Raw genomic sequence first — 20,708 nt, 5'->3', positions numbered from 1 at the left:
TATTATTTAGGAAAAGTGTAACACACATGTACCAACCATGTAAGAAGTATGAAAAGTATTGTCCAATAAAAAGGACAGTTATATGTATGATGAAGGCACAACCAGTTTTATGTATAGTTTCAAAAAAACCTTGCTAATTCATATAAATCACTCTAACACTGCTTCAACATAATCAGTAACATAAAGCTTTACCAGTATATTTTTTTAAGATACCAGAAACCTTGTATTTTAGCAACTGTCTAAGTCAAAGGTCTATAATTTTTGCTTCTCAATGAAAAATAGGTCAGTTTCTTTTAACTTGGCTTGTTCAGATTTAATTTGACTTGATATCTGCTTTACAAAAGACAGTAATAACCAAACACACATGATTTGATTTCAATGTGACACCTACCAATCTGCAAGTGTTTAGTGACTGCTTACTAAAAAGTCAGAACAAAACAGACAAGGAAGAAAAATGGAATTACTGCTGCCACTCACTCGGCTCAGACCTGCTAATGTACTTTATAAAACATCTTAGGTTTTTGGTCCATGCTGTTCCGTTCCATCCCCTTACCTATTATTCTTCCTTACCTTGAGAGGGAAATACCTCTTGCTCTTCAAACCTCAACTGATCTTATTGCTAAAATCTTTATAGAATATATATTTGTTTGTTTTGGTTTGTCAAAACAGGATTTCTCTGTGTAGCCTTGGCTGTCCTGTAACTCACTCTGTAGATCAGGCTGTCCTCAAATTAAAGAAAATCACTTTTCTCTGCCTCTCAAGTGCTGGAATTAAAGGTGTATGCCCGAACCACCTAGCTAGAATATAAGTCTTTAAAATATATATAAGTGTGTGTGTGTGCATGCGCACGTGTTCCTGGTCACTCCATACATATGGAGGCCAAAGACAACTTGCAGAACTCTGTTCATTCTTTCCACCATGTGGATCTGGGGATCAGGTTTGGCAACAAGCACCCTTACCTACTGGGCCATCTCACCAAGAATATAAACAACTAATCTACCTCCTCACAAAAAGAATAAAAGTCTAAAAATCTTTATCTCTAACTTTACATAATTTCTGGACCTTGAGAGAAACCTATATGGTTAAGAGGCCCAGTTGCTCTTCCAGAGAACCAAAGTTCAACTCCTAGCACCCACACGACAGCTGACAATCATCTATAATTCTAGATTCAAGGGATTCAATGCCCTTATCCAGCCTCTGCATGCACTGCAAACATTGGCAGAGAGACAAACATGCAAATAAAACACCCACACACATAAAATAAAAATACAAGTTAGAAATAGTAAAACGAAATAAATTTATTTCATTTTCATCTCAAGGAAATGAAAATTAGTAACTAATGAGACAAAAACCAACGGGATGTATGTATAGACTCTATAGTCATTGCAGCTTTTTCCCCCTACAGACTTAAAGTAAAAGTTAAATAAGAGCTAAGAAACATCAATAAAAAGATCTCCAAGAAAAGCTGGATATGGTGGGCTATTTCTATAATCCTAGCACTTGAGAGGTTGAAGCAAAGGACTTCCAAGAAGTTCAGGTCAGCCTGAACTACTGAGACCCTGTCTCAAAAAACAAACAAACAAAAAACAAAACAAAAGCAAAAACCAAAGCAACAAAAGTGAAGGGAGAAGACAGCAAACAAGGAGTTTCTATCTTCCCTGAAAGGGGTGCCCATTTTACTACACCATCAGTCTGTTCTATCTTTTTTTATTCTTAAAAATATTTTTAATATTACAAAATGGGGGTATTGCTGATTACCCCCCCCCCTTATGTCCCTCTTATTAAAACAAATTGAACAAGGGGCTGAAGAAATGGCTCAGAGGTTAGGGTCTCTGGCTACTCCTACAGAAGCTCAGAGGACAGCACTCACAATCACCTCCAACTCCAGTTCCATGGGATCTGATGCCCTCTGTCTTCTTTCAACTTCTGAGGGAACCCACATGTGTGTTCATATATACACATAACATAAATAATTTTCTTTTAAAATTAAATAATACTAATGAAATTCTGTTACCACTGGGTCTTATGCACTTAACTTATATTCCAGAATTACTGGAAGCATATTCATTTTAAGCAATATTTCTTTCTATCCATGCTAAGTCATACTCCATTTAGCAAAAGGAAACAAGCATCAAACTAAATACACTAAATTTTTCTTATTTTGCACTGTAAGAACCATAGTCTAGGCTCTCATTAACTTGATACTAGGATGGAGCAATGCCTAGAACAGTCTCAGTGGCTTAAAAAAAAAAATTCAGTCTATTCTGATCCAGCTTGACCTTCGGCTGTTTCCTTGTAATATACTTGCTTCTCCCCTACAAAAATCCTTTCCTAGTTCTCTACTACATCATAAAATTTAAGCCCACCAAAGTCTTCTGTTTGGTTTTGGTTTGAATAGCTTCTTGAGGGCTGTTTACCACTACACATGTTCCCTAAGGTGTCACGCATACTCATTTTTCCTATCAATCTTAAATATTTCACATCATCTGTACAAGTGTACTTAGATTAAGAAATCTCTTCCACTTCTCAAAGCCCTAAACAGGTCTCACATTCTCTGAAGATCATATTTCCCAGACTGAAACTCACTGTTAATCTTCCCAAATAGGTTAGCAATCCTTCATGTGGCCTTCCCAGCTCTGGCAGTCTAGACTAGGAATATCCAGTTCTAGACAACAGACCCCATTAAGACAGAATGGACAGAGATGGCGATAACCAACAAGGCAATTTAAAGTGATCAGACTCAAAGAGAAGCAAAGGGAACTGTTAGAGAAGTACAGGAGGCATCAGGTGGGAGTGTTCAACTCACAATCTGCACATGTGTAAAAGTGCTGTTACATAGCACAATAACAAATATTTAAATATATACAATGAAAACCCTTTTAAAGATAAATAAAAAAGGAACAACCATGCTATCAATGTCAATTAACACTATATTCAATTTTGTCCCTATAATGTACAATGTCAACCATATTTCTTATGATAAAACAAATCCAAAAAGCAGCAATAACATTTAAGGTAACTAGTTAGTGTGCCTGGCATTATTCTAAGCACTTTAGGGTTAGTTATTAACTAGGTTTACTGAGCAGTGACTATTTGTAATTTTATGGACAACAACAGAGAGGTAAAGGAAACTTGGTCAAGTCCATGTATTCTAAGTGCTATAGCACAGGCAGTGCAGCTCCAGAGCTCATGTTTGCAACCCCCCCCCCCCGTGCTCAAGTGTTAACTATGACAACAACCTTAATACCAAATTAGAAGACATTCACTCAAATGTGATCTGAAGCATCAATAAGATTGAATATAGTTGACTGCTGCAATAATCATTATTTGGGGTTACTCGGGTTTCTAGAAAACAAAAAGTCTTTACCTTGCAATCCACTTTTATCCAAAAAATTGCTTAAGTTAAACAATGTGTTTCTTGAAGCCAAATACTGTATGAAACGCTGGAAAACAAACAATTATAAAAAAAATTATAGTGCTGCCATCTTACAAACTTTGAATTTGCAAGTAGAAGGAAAGAGATGGTTAATATATTAAGTGAGCTTATTTCAATTTCCCATCCTCACTTTCATTAGTTACCAAACATAAAAACATAATTTTCATTAGTACATTTATTACCAACCATCTAATGACCACAACTACAATACTAAAGACAAAATAATTGAATGAATTCAGTACTACAATCAATAATTCTGTCTTTACTATAGCATAGTAGTACACAGATAAGTATAACCAGATCATATCTGTACTTTAACTCATTTATTCTGTTTTTGTATGACATATCACAGCACATATATGGAGGTCAGAGGACAACTTTTGGGGGTCAATTTCATCCTCCATCATGCAAGTTCTAGAGAACAAAAACTTAGATCCTTGCTTCACCTACTGAACTGTCTCACCAGCCCTCCTAAATATGTTTATTATTATTTCTCTCTCTCTTTTTTTTTTTTAAGGCAGAGCCTCAGAAGTTATTTCACACAGTTTCATCGTAAGCATTGGATTCTGGGGATCCAAACTCAGGTCCCCAACTTTGCACAATAAACACTTTACTAACTGAGCTACCTCTCCAACTCCACTATCTAGATTTTTGGTTACCCCAATTTTTGTGATTTTTTTTTAAAAAGAAAATATTCTTAAACACACAAGAGAATGTTAAAGGTTACTTCTTATCCACTGACTAGGTTAAACACATTAAAATACTCACTTCAGAGTTTATGATACAATCACAACATCGCAGACTCCATTGAAAACAGCTCTATAATTTCATTTCCTCCTTCCCTCATTAAAGTGACTACTCTGTTGAAGCAGACATAGCTTCTGACAATTTCTGCATGCAAACATTGATGCAAGTTTGTACTCTCTCTGAGATTTACAGCTATGTGCACTGCACTCCTCAGACTCCTGAGCCTAAGGAAATAGGATGATGAATCTGAGACAAGCCCTGGCTACAACAGAAAAGTTCTATATCCTGCAATGTCAAATATCTACCCAAAACTTGAGTTATTTTTAAACAATTTCTCTTCCTTATCTGTTGTGTGTTCACGATAGTGTGGTGAGGTGGGAGGTAGGTGAGAATGCACAGTGCACATGTTGGAGGCTGCAGGAGGACCGTTTGCAGGGCAGGGTCCCTCCATCCACCATGTGTATACCATGTACTGACTTAGACTGTCAAGCTTGAAACTTTCACCTACTGAGCTACCTTACTAGCCCCATTCTTTATGTAAATATTAAAAGGCAAGTTTACACAATATGCAAACTTTTTAATAAATGATAGTTTTATATAAAATTGTTTTAAAATATATTTCTTATTATCAGCAAAGAGATTTATATACCTGATTTCTTTTTTTGCATTTTTTTATACTTTGTATGTGTGTACCCATACACAATCCAACCCTTGTAGGGGTAAGAAGACAACTTTGTGCAGTCATTCTCTCCTCCTAAAATGTGAGATCTGGGGATACAGTTCAGGTGCCAACCTTGGTAGCAAGTGCCTTTACGCACTAAGCCATTCTACAGACCCTTTTCACATATTTTATATACCCATATACCTGAGATGACATAGAACTCTCTTAGGCAAAAAGGAACCATGAGTGGAAGAGTTTAAGAAGCCTTGGCTAATTCATTATGGTATTCCCACAACACTAACAAGAAATGTAAAGTAGATAGAAATGACTTGTTCAAGCCACTTAGCTATTATATGGAAAAAAGGGATGGGAGGTTCTAGTTATCCCATGTCAAGACCCTATGACACAGAATCAACCTTTAAAGATCTTCTCTGAGTCTTGGTTTCTCCACTTAACACTAGTGGGAATTGGGACAGCTCATTCCTTGTTTCTATTTTAGCTGCTTGGTATGGAACAGCCATGACATCTACCGACCAGCCAACAGTAGATCTCTTCTACTTGTAAACAAATGTTGAAACATTATATCCTTCCCTGTTAAGAGCTACCATTCTACAGTATTCTAATCACCACAGCATAAAGGAATCCTATGTACACCTCACAGACTACAGAGTTGCCAGTAGATAAACCTGAGTTGAGAATAAAAGAGAGAAGGGGCAGAGAAGAGATGGGGGAAGCAAAGCAAGGCAACTCCCTTAGCTGTTCTAGGGAAGTACAAAGTACAGTGATGTGCTATCTTTCTCGTGTCTGTTGGCCAACTGTTAGAAACAGCAGTCAACTTTCTATCTTGCTTTTAGCAATGTTAGTCTGCATACTACTGCCTCATCTGAAACTACACTCATAGAACATTACAACATCTGAATATACTACCATAAATTACTACATCTAAAACCTGACACTGATACTTTTTTTGCCTCTTTCCTGGAATTATAGTTGGCTGTATTTGTAGCTCCTGAATTCTTCAGAATAAATACCTCCAAGCAAACACGCATGTTAAAAGTAGAAACTATTATTGTAGTTGAGACCAAGATGTTTTGAGTTACATTTAAGTAGCATACCCAGACACTTCAACTGGATCTATGAACTGGCTGGAATGGGTTCAGAAGCAACTGGGTAACATATGCCCTTAACAGTTGCTGCGTGATTGACTAGTACACATTTTAGGCACCACCGCAGAATGCCATTTTTAAAAACTACAAACAAATCTCCATATGGTGCTATAATATGAATACCCCAAGAAAACTGAGGGGAAAAAAAGTTAATTTTACAGGCAGTGGTTGTGCACCCCTTTAATCCCAGCGCACTCAGGAGGAAAAGGGAGACAGGTCTCTTTGAGTTCAAAGCCGGCCTGGTCTACAGACAGTCAGGGCTATTACACAGAAAAAAACCTGTTTCAAAGAAGGGGGATGGGGTGGGATGAGGGATGGGCTGGCTAGAGAGATGGCTCAGTGGTTCTGTTCTTTCTAAGGGTTCAGGTTCAATTTCCAGTACCCACATGGCAGCTCACGACTCTCTGTTACTATATAGTTCTAGGGGATTTGATACCCTCACACAGACATACATGCAGGCAAATCACCAATGCACATAACATAAAAATAAATACATTATTAAAAAAAATAAAAAAGTGAAATATAAAACTATTTGATGATGACAAACAATATGGAATATGGTGATACTTGTAACAAGTAGAACACAGAAACAAGCCAAATAGAGTTTTGTATCCAAAGTATGATTATTGCTATAAGAACCACGAGGGAATAAAAAAAATGTGCCAGGAGTTAAGATTTGTTGGAATGATGTAGCTGCACTGGTATCTGTCACAGAAGAGGAGAGTTTCTCCTGATCCAGAACCCTAAGATGGTAGTAAAATGAGAGGTGACAGAAAACCATGAGGCTCAGTAATCAAACAAGACAAAAACGGCTTTCTCACCCTTGAGAAGCATCTTTTCTTTCCAAATTACTCAGTAATATAGATCTATCTAGTTTCATTCAATCAATCCACAGCAGCTTAATAAAACACAACGTCACAGTAAGTAGAACAGCTGAGAAGCCCAAACAAGGTTAAGAACCAAAGACTGATAGGCTATCATGGAAACAAGACGATTCTTTCCAGACAGAAAACCCACCAAGGTCTCTCTGCAGGTCTTACTGTGTGCCCTTCTGAGCAGCAGGGCACCAGGAACTTCTAAGATGAAGACATTCTTTACCAGTCCCTCTCAGCAAAATGTCACCTTAGTAGTCAGCAGCATAACCCTCCACTAAACAGAATATTTCCAAAGACAACCACATGCAGTCAAACGGCAAATCAATGGATGATGATGATAATAATAATAATAATAAAAATCAGGCAGATATAGACATATAGTTTATAACTGAAGACTAGAAAGACCAGTGCTGTTTACAGAACATAGTGCTCAGAATTACCTCTGCTTCTCCATTTCATTACTAAAGTCCTGTATGCTCTGACCTATGCTCTACTTTCTAGTTTATTTCATTACTGTTCTTCAAAATGCGGAATCTAACGTCTTTATTTTTGGCCATATGACTTGCTCGTTTTATCTACATTCAGCTACAGTAGTCACCATCTAAGTTTTAATGAGCAAAGCAAGTTAAATAATCAGTAATCACATCAATATACATGGGTTTTGATATACTTATCAAGTTTTTCCTGGGCTGAAGAGATGTCTCAGCATGTAACTGTAGATGCCCTGCAAGCCTGATGACTTGAGTCTGATCCTGGAAACCCAACCCCCACACAATAATACAGTACTTTTAAAAAGTGGTTCTTACCTCATTTCCATACACCATCAAATGATGAGTTGTAATGAGTGACTTGAAGACCACCACCCAACTACTGTTAGTAGTTCTTTCAAACAAACTGTCTGCCAACTGTGGGATGTTCACATTCATCTCATTTGTACACTGAATTAAATCTGTAATAATAAAAAATAAGGTTAATCTCTAGTTTTAATTTACAGATTTCCATAGTAGTTTGGACAAACTGTTAAAATTCTTTCAGGAGAGTTGGCAAGATACCTCAGCAGGTAAGGTCATTTGTTACCAAGCCTGATGACACAAGTTCAAAACTCAGGACCCAAAGGGCATGAGGAAGCTGGAACAAACACACACACACACACACACACACACACACACACACACACACACACACACACACATTCTCATATGGCATGCACACTTGCTCACATACACAATGTAAATTAATTGACAATAAATAAATGTAATTAATTTAAAAACCTCCTCAGGCAGAGTTAGAGAGTAGTACTGGTTAGCTTTACAAAAATGATCAGTGTCGGAGTATTAAGCCAGTTCCCCTGGGTTCTATTCAGTACCAAGTGGTTTATTCATCTCAAAAGGAATTGCTTAGGAGCCCTAAGAAGTTGTAGCTACCTTACTATCTATAACTTTCAAAGTTACAATTCTGACTATATTTATCCCTTTGGAGTAAAATCTGTAAGCTTTCCTTTAAAAAAAAACTTTCAAAAGAAATCCTGTATAGACTGAGCAGGAAGACGGCTGGTCATCTGTACAAGTGTCTGCTCTATGGTATCCTCTGTTCTAGTAGGGAAGGAGCAGAGAGACATGTCTGTGACAGAGCAAATCTTAGTTTATGCGAACTATGGCTCATTCTTGTTCCCTCAATCCTACTGAGTTAACTCAGATAGCCATTCTTATCAGCTAGCTAATTCTGACAAACGAAACTGAAAACAGATTCAAGTTTCCAAATTAAAAAGGATTAATACTGCTAAAGTTCCAATTTTATTTTTACTTTATGTATTTACTTATTTGAGGCAGGACCTCTCTACCCATCTATTTATTTATTTATTTGTTTTTTGAGGCAGGGTCTCTCTATGTAGCCCTGGAATCCAGGAATTACATATATCAGGCCTGGCCTCCAGCTCACAGAGAACTCGCCGGCCTAGGTGCTAGGCATGTGCTACCACATCTGGCCTAATTTGATTCACTTCAAGCACAAAGGCATTATTATAAAATAGTCTAGCACACAACTGCTTGATTACCAAAATAGAATTCTTACTAGACCTCAAAGTTTTACCTACAGTCTGCTTTAAAATTTTAAGTGGCAAATTCAATATAGGAAATCCCAACTATGATCCATTCTATAAAATAGAAAGGTAGAGTCAGATATGACTTGTTTTACCTTTAAAATGTGTATCATATATGTCAATGATGTACAAATATGTCAGCTATAACTATTATAATAAGATTGTTGTAACTATCCATGACTGGATTAGTAACCTGTTCACTTTAACTGTTCAGTTGAAAATGACTAAATGGGAATTCAGATGACCTAGCTTGGCCTTGGCTGCTTACAAGAAATGACAATGTAACCAAGAGTTACTTGCCTGCAATTCTTTAAAATGCATGCTTTAGTAGATCCAATAAGTAACATTTGCTGAACAACTCAAGTAGCTACCCAAGCCAATACTGCTTGAAGAACAAAGTACCACACAGTGAAACAGAAGGCCTACAGAACAGCTGAATGACAAAATCTTTCACAACTCAGATCAATTGTAACAAAAACAATTTCAACTCAAGTAAATTCAACTCGGGTGTGTATGGTCTGGCTTCTGAGACTTAAAAAAATATGAAGGAATCCAATCTACCTCAAGACTACTTTGCACTTGTTCTACAGCACTGCATGCCTTAATGCTTGCTTTATTCCAAAGTAAATCTGCTGGGCCAACTCTACCTAGGACTGTTTACTTCTTTGTTTAAAGACTAGGTCTCCCTATATAGCCAGTCTGGCTCTACTTATGATCCTCCTGCTTCAGCCTCCCAAGTATTGAGATCCTAAGTATTTAACACCTGACTCTGGTCTGACCTGATGTTTAGTTTTAAAAACTAAACATCAGGTCCCCCTTCCTTCCATTTAGCTTTACAGCCTTATCTTTTTTTCTTCTATATCCTTCCAGAAGTTACCTTGAGAAACTACTCAAGTTCTGAAATACAGTAAACTACTGCCTCAAAGTATCATTCATATTTTTTGGTTTGGTGTTATATGTGATTTGTGTATGTGTTCACGTGGATATGTGAGCAAGTGTGTACAAAGTCCACGCGTGTGGGCATGAACATAGGCCAGAGATCAATGCCAGGTGTCTTATCTATTGCTTTCCACATTTTTGGGGGGCAGGGCCTCTCACTGAACCTGTTTCAGCTTGACATCTTGCTGCCTCTGTGTCCCCCACCCTTAGGGTAAAAGGTACCCGCCTCTGTGCAGCTATTTACGTGAGTGCTGGGACTCCAAATGCAGATCCTTATACTTGTACAGCAATCCCCTTACCCCTTAGGCATCTTTCTGTTTCCAAAGTTAAACCTGCCATCAAGCTCCTCAAAGGTGCTCTTCCTACCTCTTCTCTGTGCATCTGTTAATAGAGATATTCATTCTACACATCAGTAAGCTAAGCTTTCTCATGCCATCTCCTAAACCTCCAAAAAGGCTATCTCTTTATCTCAGCATGAAGACTCTGAATCCTCAATCTGAAATTGGGAAGGAGGTTACCACCACATGTAATCAATGTTGCCAGCATGAATATCAAAGGGGTAGATAAACTATTCTGCAAAGCACAACCAATACACCCACCACAACTAAAACTGCCAACAATGAACTGGGCATGGTAGTACATGCTGCGATCCAAGCGATAAGACAGGAGAATTGGCACTTGGCACAGTGAATAAGGCCAGTCAGGGATACAAACTGAGACTCCTCAGAAAATCAAAAAGACTGCCAAAAATAAGGAACACTGTTCAGACTGGCTTCCCTACTTTTGGTAATAGCTGATTTAGTATCTCACCTACCCCACAATGCTAATCATTCTCTAAATGATACACAATGCTCTACAAAGCAACACTATCATTATCTAACCTAAATAATGTCTTTTCTTCCAGCATGGGACAAGGGAATGCACTTTGCTACTATCTTTCACCAGCAGAACACCTTTCCAATGCTCTGTGGTGCATTTGCTACTTCATACCTGAATCTTTTCATCCAAGTTCATTATTCAAAATATTGTTTTAGTGAAGAATTTCCTTCCACAAACTAAAGTGCCTTCCAAAGTCACTGACATTGGTACATAACAATTCTACACTACCAAACTTTCTTCTACACCTAACCGATTTCCAGTCATTTTGTTCTACTAATCACCTCAAAAGGAACCTCCATTTCTTTATTCATCCAAGATAAATAGCTACGGCTAAATAAAGTCTAGTTTAGTAGGAACACATTTCGGGCCCAACTACAGTGTACACACATACACACAGTGGGTGTGCATAAACTGTCAGTTACATGGGCATGTCTATACTGCACAGTACAGAGTATATAGCACGGATGTGCACACACTATGGACAATCATACTCTGCTCCCTTAGGATCTGCTTTCCTTCTGCACATATTTGTTTCAGTTACCCCGATATCCTTCTCTGCAATGCGTCACAAATGCCAAATACCTCGGATGTTTGGCACTGTTCTTCCTTCTACTTGGGATGCTCTTCCCCCAGATACTAGTTTTCTCACTTTCTCTTCCTATAGATCCTTGCTGAAATGTCACATTCATCAGAAAAACGTCTTCGAATATTAATTCATATTAACACATACTTAGGGCCCCTCTTTAACTCCCTATCATCACTACCTACTCCACTATACACTTGTTACTATTTAACTCATCTTACTTTGTTTAATGACTATCTCTAAACTATTAGTTTTTGGGTGGACAGAGGTCTGAAACAATGCCACAATATAATAGTCACTCATTTCTCAAATAAATACATTCATCTTGGTATATATCTGTACATGTTCTTTTCTGACGACATATCTATTTGGTCCAGGCTCACCTGACATTCCCATGTAGATAAGACTGAACTCCAACTTCCTGCCTGTCTTGCAAGTACTGGAAAGTAAAGGCATACCCTGGATACATATGTACACTTTTAAGAAAGCATCCAAATGATCATGGTAGTTTGCCTCAAAGTCAAAACTGACAAAATAGAGAAGTCAAGTCCAGCCTGAGCTAGTGTGAGACCGTATCTCAAAAAGACAAACAAAAAAGAGGGAGTGAGAAGGGAAAAGAGGAAGGGTTAGGTAATAAGAAGGGAGGAAAGGGAAGGAAGGAGGCAGGAAGAATCCATCCACCACACTGGCAGGTTACAGCTATTTGCTTTTGTTTGGGAGGCAGAGGCAGGAGGATCTCTGTGAGTTCGAGACCAGCCTGGTCTACAAGAGCTAGTTCCAGGACAGGCTCCAAAACCACAGAGAAACCCTGCATCGAAAAAAACCAAAAAAATAAATAAAATAAAATAAAATAAAAATAAAAAAATAAAAAATAAAAAGGTGAAAAACAAGCCCAAACGCATAATGTGAAATTTTCAAATTTCAAGTTAAAGGACATCTAACAAGTTTTCACAATCACCCTTATGAACTCTGCTTGGCTTAGAAGCAATCACATGGAAAGAAGGAGAACTCAGAGGCTCTAAGGTAGTATTTCACATACAACAAAACAAGAAAAATGAAGTAAGAATTCATGGTAACTGCTGAGTGTGGGTGGCGCACGCCTTTAATCCCAGTACTCAGGAGGCAGAGGCAGGCGGATCTCTGTGAATTTGAGGCCAGCCTGGTCTACAAGAGCTTGTTCCAAGACAGGATCCAAGGCTACAAAGAAATCGTGTGTGTGTGGGGGGGGGGGAACGCAGATAAGATTATATACCAGAACAGACCAAATGCAAAACTAAAATTGTACAAATATTACTAGGGTGAGGAACTGTATAAACTCGGCTGTATTTCTACACAGCTCCTTAATTCAGCCAGTCACTCGCTCCAAGCAGGTATTCTTCCCCACCATAAAGGCAACTTAAATGTTTCTAACTCTGAAAGGAAAATGCCTTTCTCACCTGTAACTAAAAAAGCAAACTTGCTAACAGAACTCTCATTTCTGAGAATTTCAATTACTTGTCCCACTCTGTATCTAGGACTCAGTGACTGGTTTTTGGTTTTTTTTTTTAATTTTCTTTGGGTTTTTTTTTTTGTTTTTTGCTGTTATTGGTTGTTTTGTGCATACATGCATGCGTGCGTGCATATGTGTGTATGTGTGTTTAGAGAAGATCTTACTGCATATCCCTAGCTGGTCTGGAACTTACTATGCAAATCAAGCTGACCTCCAACTCCCAGAAATTCACCTTCCTATAGTTCCCAAGTATTGGAATTAAAGGTATTTGTCAACCATGCACAGACCCAGGAGACATATTTCTTTTTGGTTTTTCGAGACAGGGTTTCTCTGTAACTTTGGTGCCTGTCTTGAAACTAGCTCTTGTAGACCAAGCTGGCCTCAAATTCACAGAGATTCGCCTGCCTCTGCCTCCCAAGTGCTGGGATTAAAGGTGTGTACCACCACCGCCCGGAAAGACATATTTCTTAAAAACAAAAACTCTGTAACAATTATCTAGAGAATATAAAAACTGAAGTCCACCAACATGTCTTTAGCAATTCTCAAGCCCCACACTCAAAATATAAAAACAGCATGTAGGTTAAAATGAAAATTTCTAGAATTTAATGTCATAAAGAAAATTTGCAACAGTGAATAACCAACTTTCTTTTCCCATGGAAAGTTAATGGAACCATCAACTACCAAACACAATGTTCTTGCTTTTATTACTAATACATTCCCCCAACTTGTAACTAGAATTAGCATCTGAGAAACCAAATATTAGTTCTATTTATATAGACCAGGCTCTTTGTAAAAGGTAAGAAGTAGGTTACAGGAACTCACTAAATAACAGATTTATGTCTAGAACTAAACCGTTGTAAATGATAAGGATATTTAAAAAATAATGTCCATGTACGTTAAGAGACAGGAAGGGACACACTATGTAGCCCAGGAGAACCTTAAATTCATAATCTGCCTACCTCAGCATCCCAAACACTGGGATTACAGGTCTATATCACTGTGCCCAGAAGCAATTACCCAATTTAAAGCAAATCCTAAATTTTAACTACCTAACAACAAAATAAGAAAAATAATACAAACACAAAACAACAGTCCTGTATTTTTTAGAATATACAACAAAATTTGAACAGTTACCAAATAGTTTAATTTGTCTTATAATCAAACTCCCAGCCCAGGCCACCAGCCTAAGTAGACTTCCCTATGCTACCCAACGACTTTAGTGTTCACATCTATAGTAAGTCAGGCAGCTCAGAGAGCGGAATTCAAAATTGAAATGCAAAGGTCTTGCGTTCCCATGTGAAAATAGCCACTCAGTAGACAGTATCAAAACAACTCTGCTAACAAATCAGATTTCACAAATGTATGTGAGCCTGGCTAACATTTTTTAAGAGTGATATACAATAGTCATTAGGCAAATGTTATTATTACAGAAAAGTAATCTCTTTGCTCAAACTTCAGACTTTTGTCTGTTGCTAAGAGGAAAATTAAGTGGTCAATTAAATGTCACTTTACACCTCCAATCTTTGGAACTTTTTATGGATGTGAGTTAAATTAAACAACGCTCACCAAGAATAACAACTTGGGATAAGAAACAGCTTCTGGGGTTTTGATATAGAAGGAGCAAAACATCACCTGCAAACACCTTTAATCCCACTACTTGGGAGACTAGAGGCAAGTAGAACTCTTGAGTTTGAAGCCAGCCTGGTCTACAGAGCAAGTTCCTGTGGGGATCACGACCCACAGGTTGAGAACCTCTCTTTAAAGTGTTGATGCAGGGACTCAAGGCTAACATATAAAAGAGTTATGTCAGTACCTATGTGATCTCAGGGATCACAACAAACACTCCTCATGCCACACACACACACACACACACACACACACACACACACACACAGTAATGCGTGCTACTTAAGAAACTTATGTCCAATGGCAGAAAGGACAGCTTAACAGGAAACAGCATCCGAGGAAAAGGCAGAAAAAAACCCAACATTTCCACTGTTTACAAGCTTAGAATTTAGTCCAGTGTGGTGATGTATGCTGTTAATCCTAGCACACAGGAGATGGCAGAGGCAGGAGCACCTCTGTGAGTTTGAGGCCAGCCTTGTCTATAGCTGGTTACAGGACAGCCAGGGCTGCACAGAGATCCAGTCTCAAATAAATAGCACAGAATTTAAAGGACACTATTCAACGAGTAGGTCACGATTTTGAACTCAATTTAATTTTCACAATGGCAGCCCTAAGGAATCTCTAGACCCCACAGTTAAACTAAAGCACAGTTAAACTATCTTAGAAAGAAAATCAAGTCCTAATTGTAGGCAAACGCCTACAATTGTTGTACTGTTAGCACAACGTAGGTATGCTATGTCTGCCACTGTGTTCTCAAAATGAACAGGATAAGAAGAATTAAGAGGTAATTCTACAATTGTGTAACAGACATTATATTTATCCTGCTAACTAATAAAGCTTCTTAATCCTTTTAATTGTTATAACTGCTATACAGAAATAGCTTTTCTCCCTAAACTCTTTTAAACAGAAAAATTATTGTGAAATCTCTGCAAATTCTCTTATCTGCTTTTATTTGGGTATTTTGTTTTGTCTTGGTTTGGTTTTTTGAGATGGGATTTCTGTGTGTAGCCCTGGCTGTCCTGGAACTCGTTCTATAGACCAGATTGGCATCAAACTCACAGAGAGCCTACCTCTGACCCCCAACTGCTGGGATTAAAGGTGTGCACCACCACTGCCTCGCTTCCACTTGTTATTTTAAGCAAAGTTCGTTTTTGAAAAGAACGCATTAACCAGGAAGACCTCCCTCAATGCAAGTTTCAGCATTTAGAACATAATAAAAGAAAAGTAAAAAAAAACAACTGTTTTAGAAAAAGAATGTAAAAAACTGAATACAGGCACAGTATTTCTGGAAATACACTACACAACTACACAAGTAGTTAACCTTGAAGAGATTACGGCCATACATGAGAACTGAACAATAAAGTCTTAGTGTTAGAAGAATGGGTATGAGTCTCGAGAATTTTCCATTACATTTATCATGTGTCTGTGCATGTATTTGATGCACTTATTAATGGCAAGTAGCTACGTATACAAAGTCAAGGACATATAATTGCTCTTCTAAAATGAGGTTTTGAAGGGTAATGATAATGGTCTTGTATTGTGTATATTCTTATCTGTATGTATGGAGCTGACATAACCCAAGAGCAAGAGGTTACTGAAAGTGGGGACATGTTTTCCCCAAGTCCCTGTATGTATCACAATATAACACAGTATCTCATTACATTAGTGAAATATGTGTCAGTTTCTCTTCTAAAACCCAGCTTAGCAGAAGCAGCACTGTTGTCTTCTTCATTGTGTTTCCCTGAAGAAAAATTAATATATGAGGATTGCGTGTGTGTCAGTAAAAGTGCTTGCTTGTCTTGTACAAACAAGGCCCTGGATCCATCTCCAGCAACTCAAATAAGAAGTGAAGTATAACATAGAAGGCATGTGCAGAAAGTAACAATACTCTGTTTAAACAGTATACAGTCTGGCGCAGTGATAATTTGAAAGAACTGTACTAGCAACTTAACAATCGTTTTGTCATGTTTTTAGGACTCACATACCTATCCTGTCACCACAATGACACATATAAAACACCTTACTACAAAACCTCCATGTCAACACTAGCATACAGGAAACCCTTCCCCCAAAAGGGATGTATTTAGTTGAGAATGGATTGACTGCTCCCTCATCTGGAGTAGAGAAAAGCAGAACCCAAACAGGAACTTAAAGAAGCATTCAGATGGAGACAGGTGCACAAAGTCACCCCTGAGATATTACATAGTAAGAACTGGCCAATCACAGATAGGCATAAGCCAAATCAATTTAAAAGTGCAAAATAAATTATTTTAGCCGAAGGTGAGTCATTGTATAATTGCCTTAAATTTTAAAATCGAAATAAAACCATTTTCTTCAAATCAGCTTAACTTATTCCCTTAAAATTATTCATTATTATTTCATTAGTCTCTTCATCTACTTATAAATACAGAAGAAAAATCTTACAACAAAAGCAAAAGGTTTGTTATGAAGATGCTTTATAGAAATACATATACTTTCAAAACATTAAGTATTCAGTGATTATAAACTCAAATTAGAGTCCCTGTCCTCACATTATCAAAATGCTTCTGCTTACTATGTGAGTACTCTTTTTAAGATTTAGTTTATGTAAATGAGTGCTACATCTGCATGTGTCAGAAGAAGGCATCAGGTTCCATTACAGACGACTGGCTGCTGTGAACTGAACTCAGGACCTCTTGAGGAGCAGCCCCTGCTCTTAGTACACCTCCAGAGCAGCTGTGTTTTAGTGGCATTCCTACCACTGGGTGGCAGACTGAGCAGGGAAACAACAGAGCCTGGCAAGCACAGTTCAGTCTCAGGAATAAGGCCTCCACTTTATATGTACTCTAAAGCAGTGAATTCCAAACCTACACTCCTGCCACAAAATACAAATAAGAACTACACAGAAACCTCATTTTTGGCAAGTACTGCTTCAAAAGCCTTCTATACCAATTTCCAGTTTATTAGAAAATACAAGATCAAAACATTAGTAGAGTAAAAACCCATCGTCTAACATAAGAATTTAAAAATATTTAAATTGAATGGGAAACCAAAATGGGGTAGAAAGGTAGAGGTGAATCTGAGGGAAGTTAGGAGGAAGAGGAGGCAAATATAACCCAAATACACCCTGGTGGTGTACACCTTTAATCCCAGCATTCGGGAGGCAGGCAGATCTCTATGAGTTCGAGGACAATCTAGTCTACAAGAGCTAGTTTCAGGACAGGCTCCAAAGCCAGAGAAAACCTGTCTCGAAAAAACCAAAAAAAAAAAAAAAAGTACTATAATAACCTCTACCAACGCTCTAAACCAGAATAGTACAGGGGTGGCATGTAGAAAACATAAATTTAAATTTAAGAATTCTCCTAAATACCAACAAGACCAATAAAAGGGAAGCAGAGTTTGAGAATCTCTGCAAACATGAATCAGAGTATTATAAAAAATGTAAAGGCACCTGAAGATGTAAGTGGAATTGGGTCAATTCAGAGAAAACCATGTTCTAAAACGTGAATCACCAAGTGTCCTGGTTTCTACCAGTCCCTATGCTGTAGGCTCCCTTACAACTGAACCAATTTGGACAAAAATTATGTCACCCTCGTTATCATCTTACATAGTGAAAGTTCACAAGTAGCTAAGAAGCGAAACAACCCACCCTGAGTACTTCTAGTTTTCTCTGCTAGAGTGCCGCATTTTGGATTTCTTCTAGCCTTCCTAAAACACTAACACGCTTCTTCTATTCTGCGCACTTTGTCCTTTCCCCACAACTACTAACATATTTCACCTTAGTCGCTGATGCTTCTTAGTTTTTTAAAGCACTCTTGGAAAAATCATCTAATCTGCTAACAAAGTCTCAAGCAAATGATGTGTATGTTTCTTCTCAGAAAAATCAACATAAGCTCTTCTGGGAATTGGAAATAGAATTTTTCCAATGGGAAATGTAAAAATAGAATTTTTACATTTGTATCCAAAAATATTTTACACCTTAAAAAAATCAGAACCTAACCAAACCTGTTACAAGCCCAAGACTTGTGAGGCAGAGGTAAAGTTATTGACATCTCCAAGTTGGCCTGAACTATTCAGTAAAGCCCACAATAAAACAAGGCTGCTTCATTAATAATCCAGACACATCCTTTTCTCCGTTAAATAAATCTCAGGAATCTATCTCCTATGTCATACATGTGAACACTATACTTGGTCAATGTGCTCATATGATATAAGTAAGTACGGCTTCAGAGGTGATACCCATCTTCCCTCTTGTATGTTCCAGGAAGGAAGAGTGGAACCAATAAAGACTCTTATAGTAACCAGATCACTGTTATTTTCTAATGGCAAGCCCACAGAAGCAAGGAGTCACAGGACGTCCCACATGTAACAATTGAATCTGCCTATTCAGAAAGAGTACCGGATCAGTTAGTTCCCCTGACAATATCCCTCACTCAGAAAGCACAAATACTAGTCCATGTCCCCAGTGAAAATAGGAAAATGAAAATCTGTGGTCTACCTTCCAGAAGCTTTGCAAACTTCAGAAGCAACAGAAATCCGCTTATCCTAAAAACATCCACTTTACAGAATAACTGAGCATATAACTGAGGACAGGCTCAGTTGAGTACTGTGAAAGTGAAGGCAGGAACATCAGAAGTTAGAGACCAGCTTTGGTTACAAAGCAAGTTCAAAGTTAGCCTTGACTACACGAGATCCTCAAACATTACCCTCCAAAAACCATTATGTGAGAAAGGAAGGATGAGACACTATTTGTAATACATACTAATACAATTTGAAAATAATGCTATTTACCAATTCACTGTTTAGAAAACATCAATACAGCCAGACGGTGGTGGTGCGTGCCTTTAATTCCAGCACTAGGGAGGCAGATGCAGGCAGATCTCTGTTAGTTCCCTGAGGCCAGCCTGTTCTACATGAGCGAGTTCCAGGAAAGGCACTAAAGCTACACAGAGAATCAGCTCAGAAAAACTACAACAACAAAACAAACAAAAGACAAAACAAAACAAAAACATCAATCCAGTATACTAGAGTAAGAAATTAGAGGACTCAGTATGCTTTTTAAAGTGGAACTAAATTTACCTTTTCTATTAAAATTAGAAAGATAGTAACATTTTGGATATTTGCTGGTATTATGGATTTATCAGCTTCAAGTACCACTAAATACAAGGCATCTTCATAGCCATCCTTCTGATACTAAAAATATATTAAAGTAAGGCCAGGGAAGGAGATACACACCTTTAATTCCAGCACCTGAGAGACAGCAGGCAAGTATCTGTATTATCTGTATAGCCACTATGATCTACATAGCAAGCACATGCTAGCGAAAATTACATAATAAGACTCTCTCTAGAAAGAAAGAGGGAAACTGAGGGAAATTAAAAAAGGGAGAGAGAGAAGGTGGAAGGGAGGGAGGGAGGCTCGCTGGCTGGCTAGCAATACATCATACTTAGTACTTCACTGGACTTTTATTTGGCTCATGTGTGTATCAACCACACAGTAACAACTGCAGCGACGCTAATAATAAAGACTTCAAAATTAAAAGCAGCTGCCTTGTCCATGTAGGTATCTGTAACCAAATAGATGTCACATGTACAATTTCAAAAACTAAACACTGTCTGTGGATGACATTTGAAAAGTCTGTTAAATTTCTGGAAAAAAAATTATGTTTCTTGTTGTCATGAGGAAATAATGTCCTATGGAGTACAACCAGCCACCATGATGGCGCACGCCTTTAATCCCAGCACTCGGGAGGCAGAGGCAGGCGGATCTCTGTGAGTTCGAGACCAGCCTGGTCTACAAGAGCTAGTTCCAGGGCAGGCTCCAAAGCCACAGAGAAACCCTGTCTCGAAAAAAAAAAAAAAAAAAAAAAAAAAAAAAAGAAAAGAAAACTTAAACACCTTTCTATCGTCATTATGCACTAATTTAACTAACTTCCAGTACAATTTTGTCAAATGAGCCTCAAATAAATCTTATGTTCAACTAATATGCCACGACAGGGAATACTACTTGTCCAGTTAGCCTTCCTTAAATTAGACAGACACTGAGTACGAGAACCAGCTTACTCTCTTCCACTGCTGCTGCCAGACACCTTTTGGAAGACTAGAACTGGCAAGTGAGAAGGGATCTATTTTTAGACCTTCCTATGACATTGTGCTTTAAAGTTCATCTGTCCCTGTTAGAAGTCTTTGGACTCTCACTTACTTAATAGTCTGGCCTAACTGCTGCTCCAT

General features: G+C 38.0%; 1 protein-coding gene across 13 annotated transcripts in view; it reads right to left on the bottom strand.

Annotated features, from left to right (window-relative positions):
* Positions 1-20,708, bottom strand: part of Picalm (phosphatidylinositol binding clathrin assembly protein) — an 82,322-nt gene that overhangs the window by 45,674 nt on the left and 15,940 nt on the right. For all 13 annotated transcript variants that reach the window (XM_013350154.2, XM_013350145.2, XM_005357568.3 and 10 more), the window contains exons 2-3: positions 7,692-7,834; positions 3,368-3,443 (exon numbers count right to left, since the gene is read on the bottom strand). In XM_013350154.2, the coding sequence (XP_013205608.1) occupies positions 3,368-3,443; positions 7,692-7,834 (219 nt within the window). The remainder of the gene's footprint in view (positions 1-3,367; positions 3,444-7,691; positions 7,835-20,708) is intronic.

Source organism: Microtus ochrogaster, chromosome 22 (assembly GCF_000317375.1).
Source record: "Microtus ochrogaster isolate Prairie Vole_2 chromosome 22, MicOch1.0, whole genome shotgun sequence".
In the NCBI taxonomy this organism is placed as follows: Eukaryota; Metazoa; Chordata; class Mammalia; order Rodentia; family Cricetidae; genus Microtus; species Microtus ochrogaster.
This window is presented reverse-complemented; position numbering and strand designations above follow the sequence as displayed.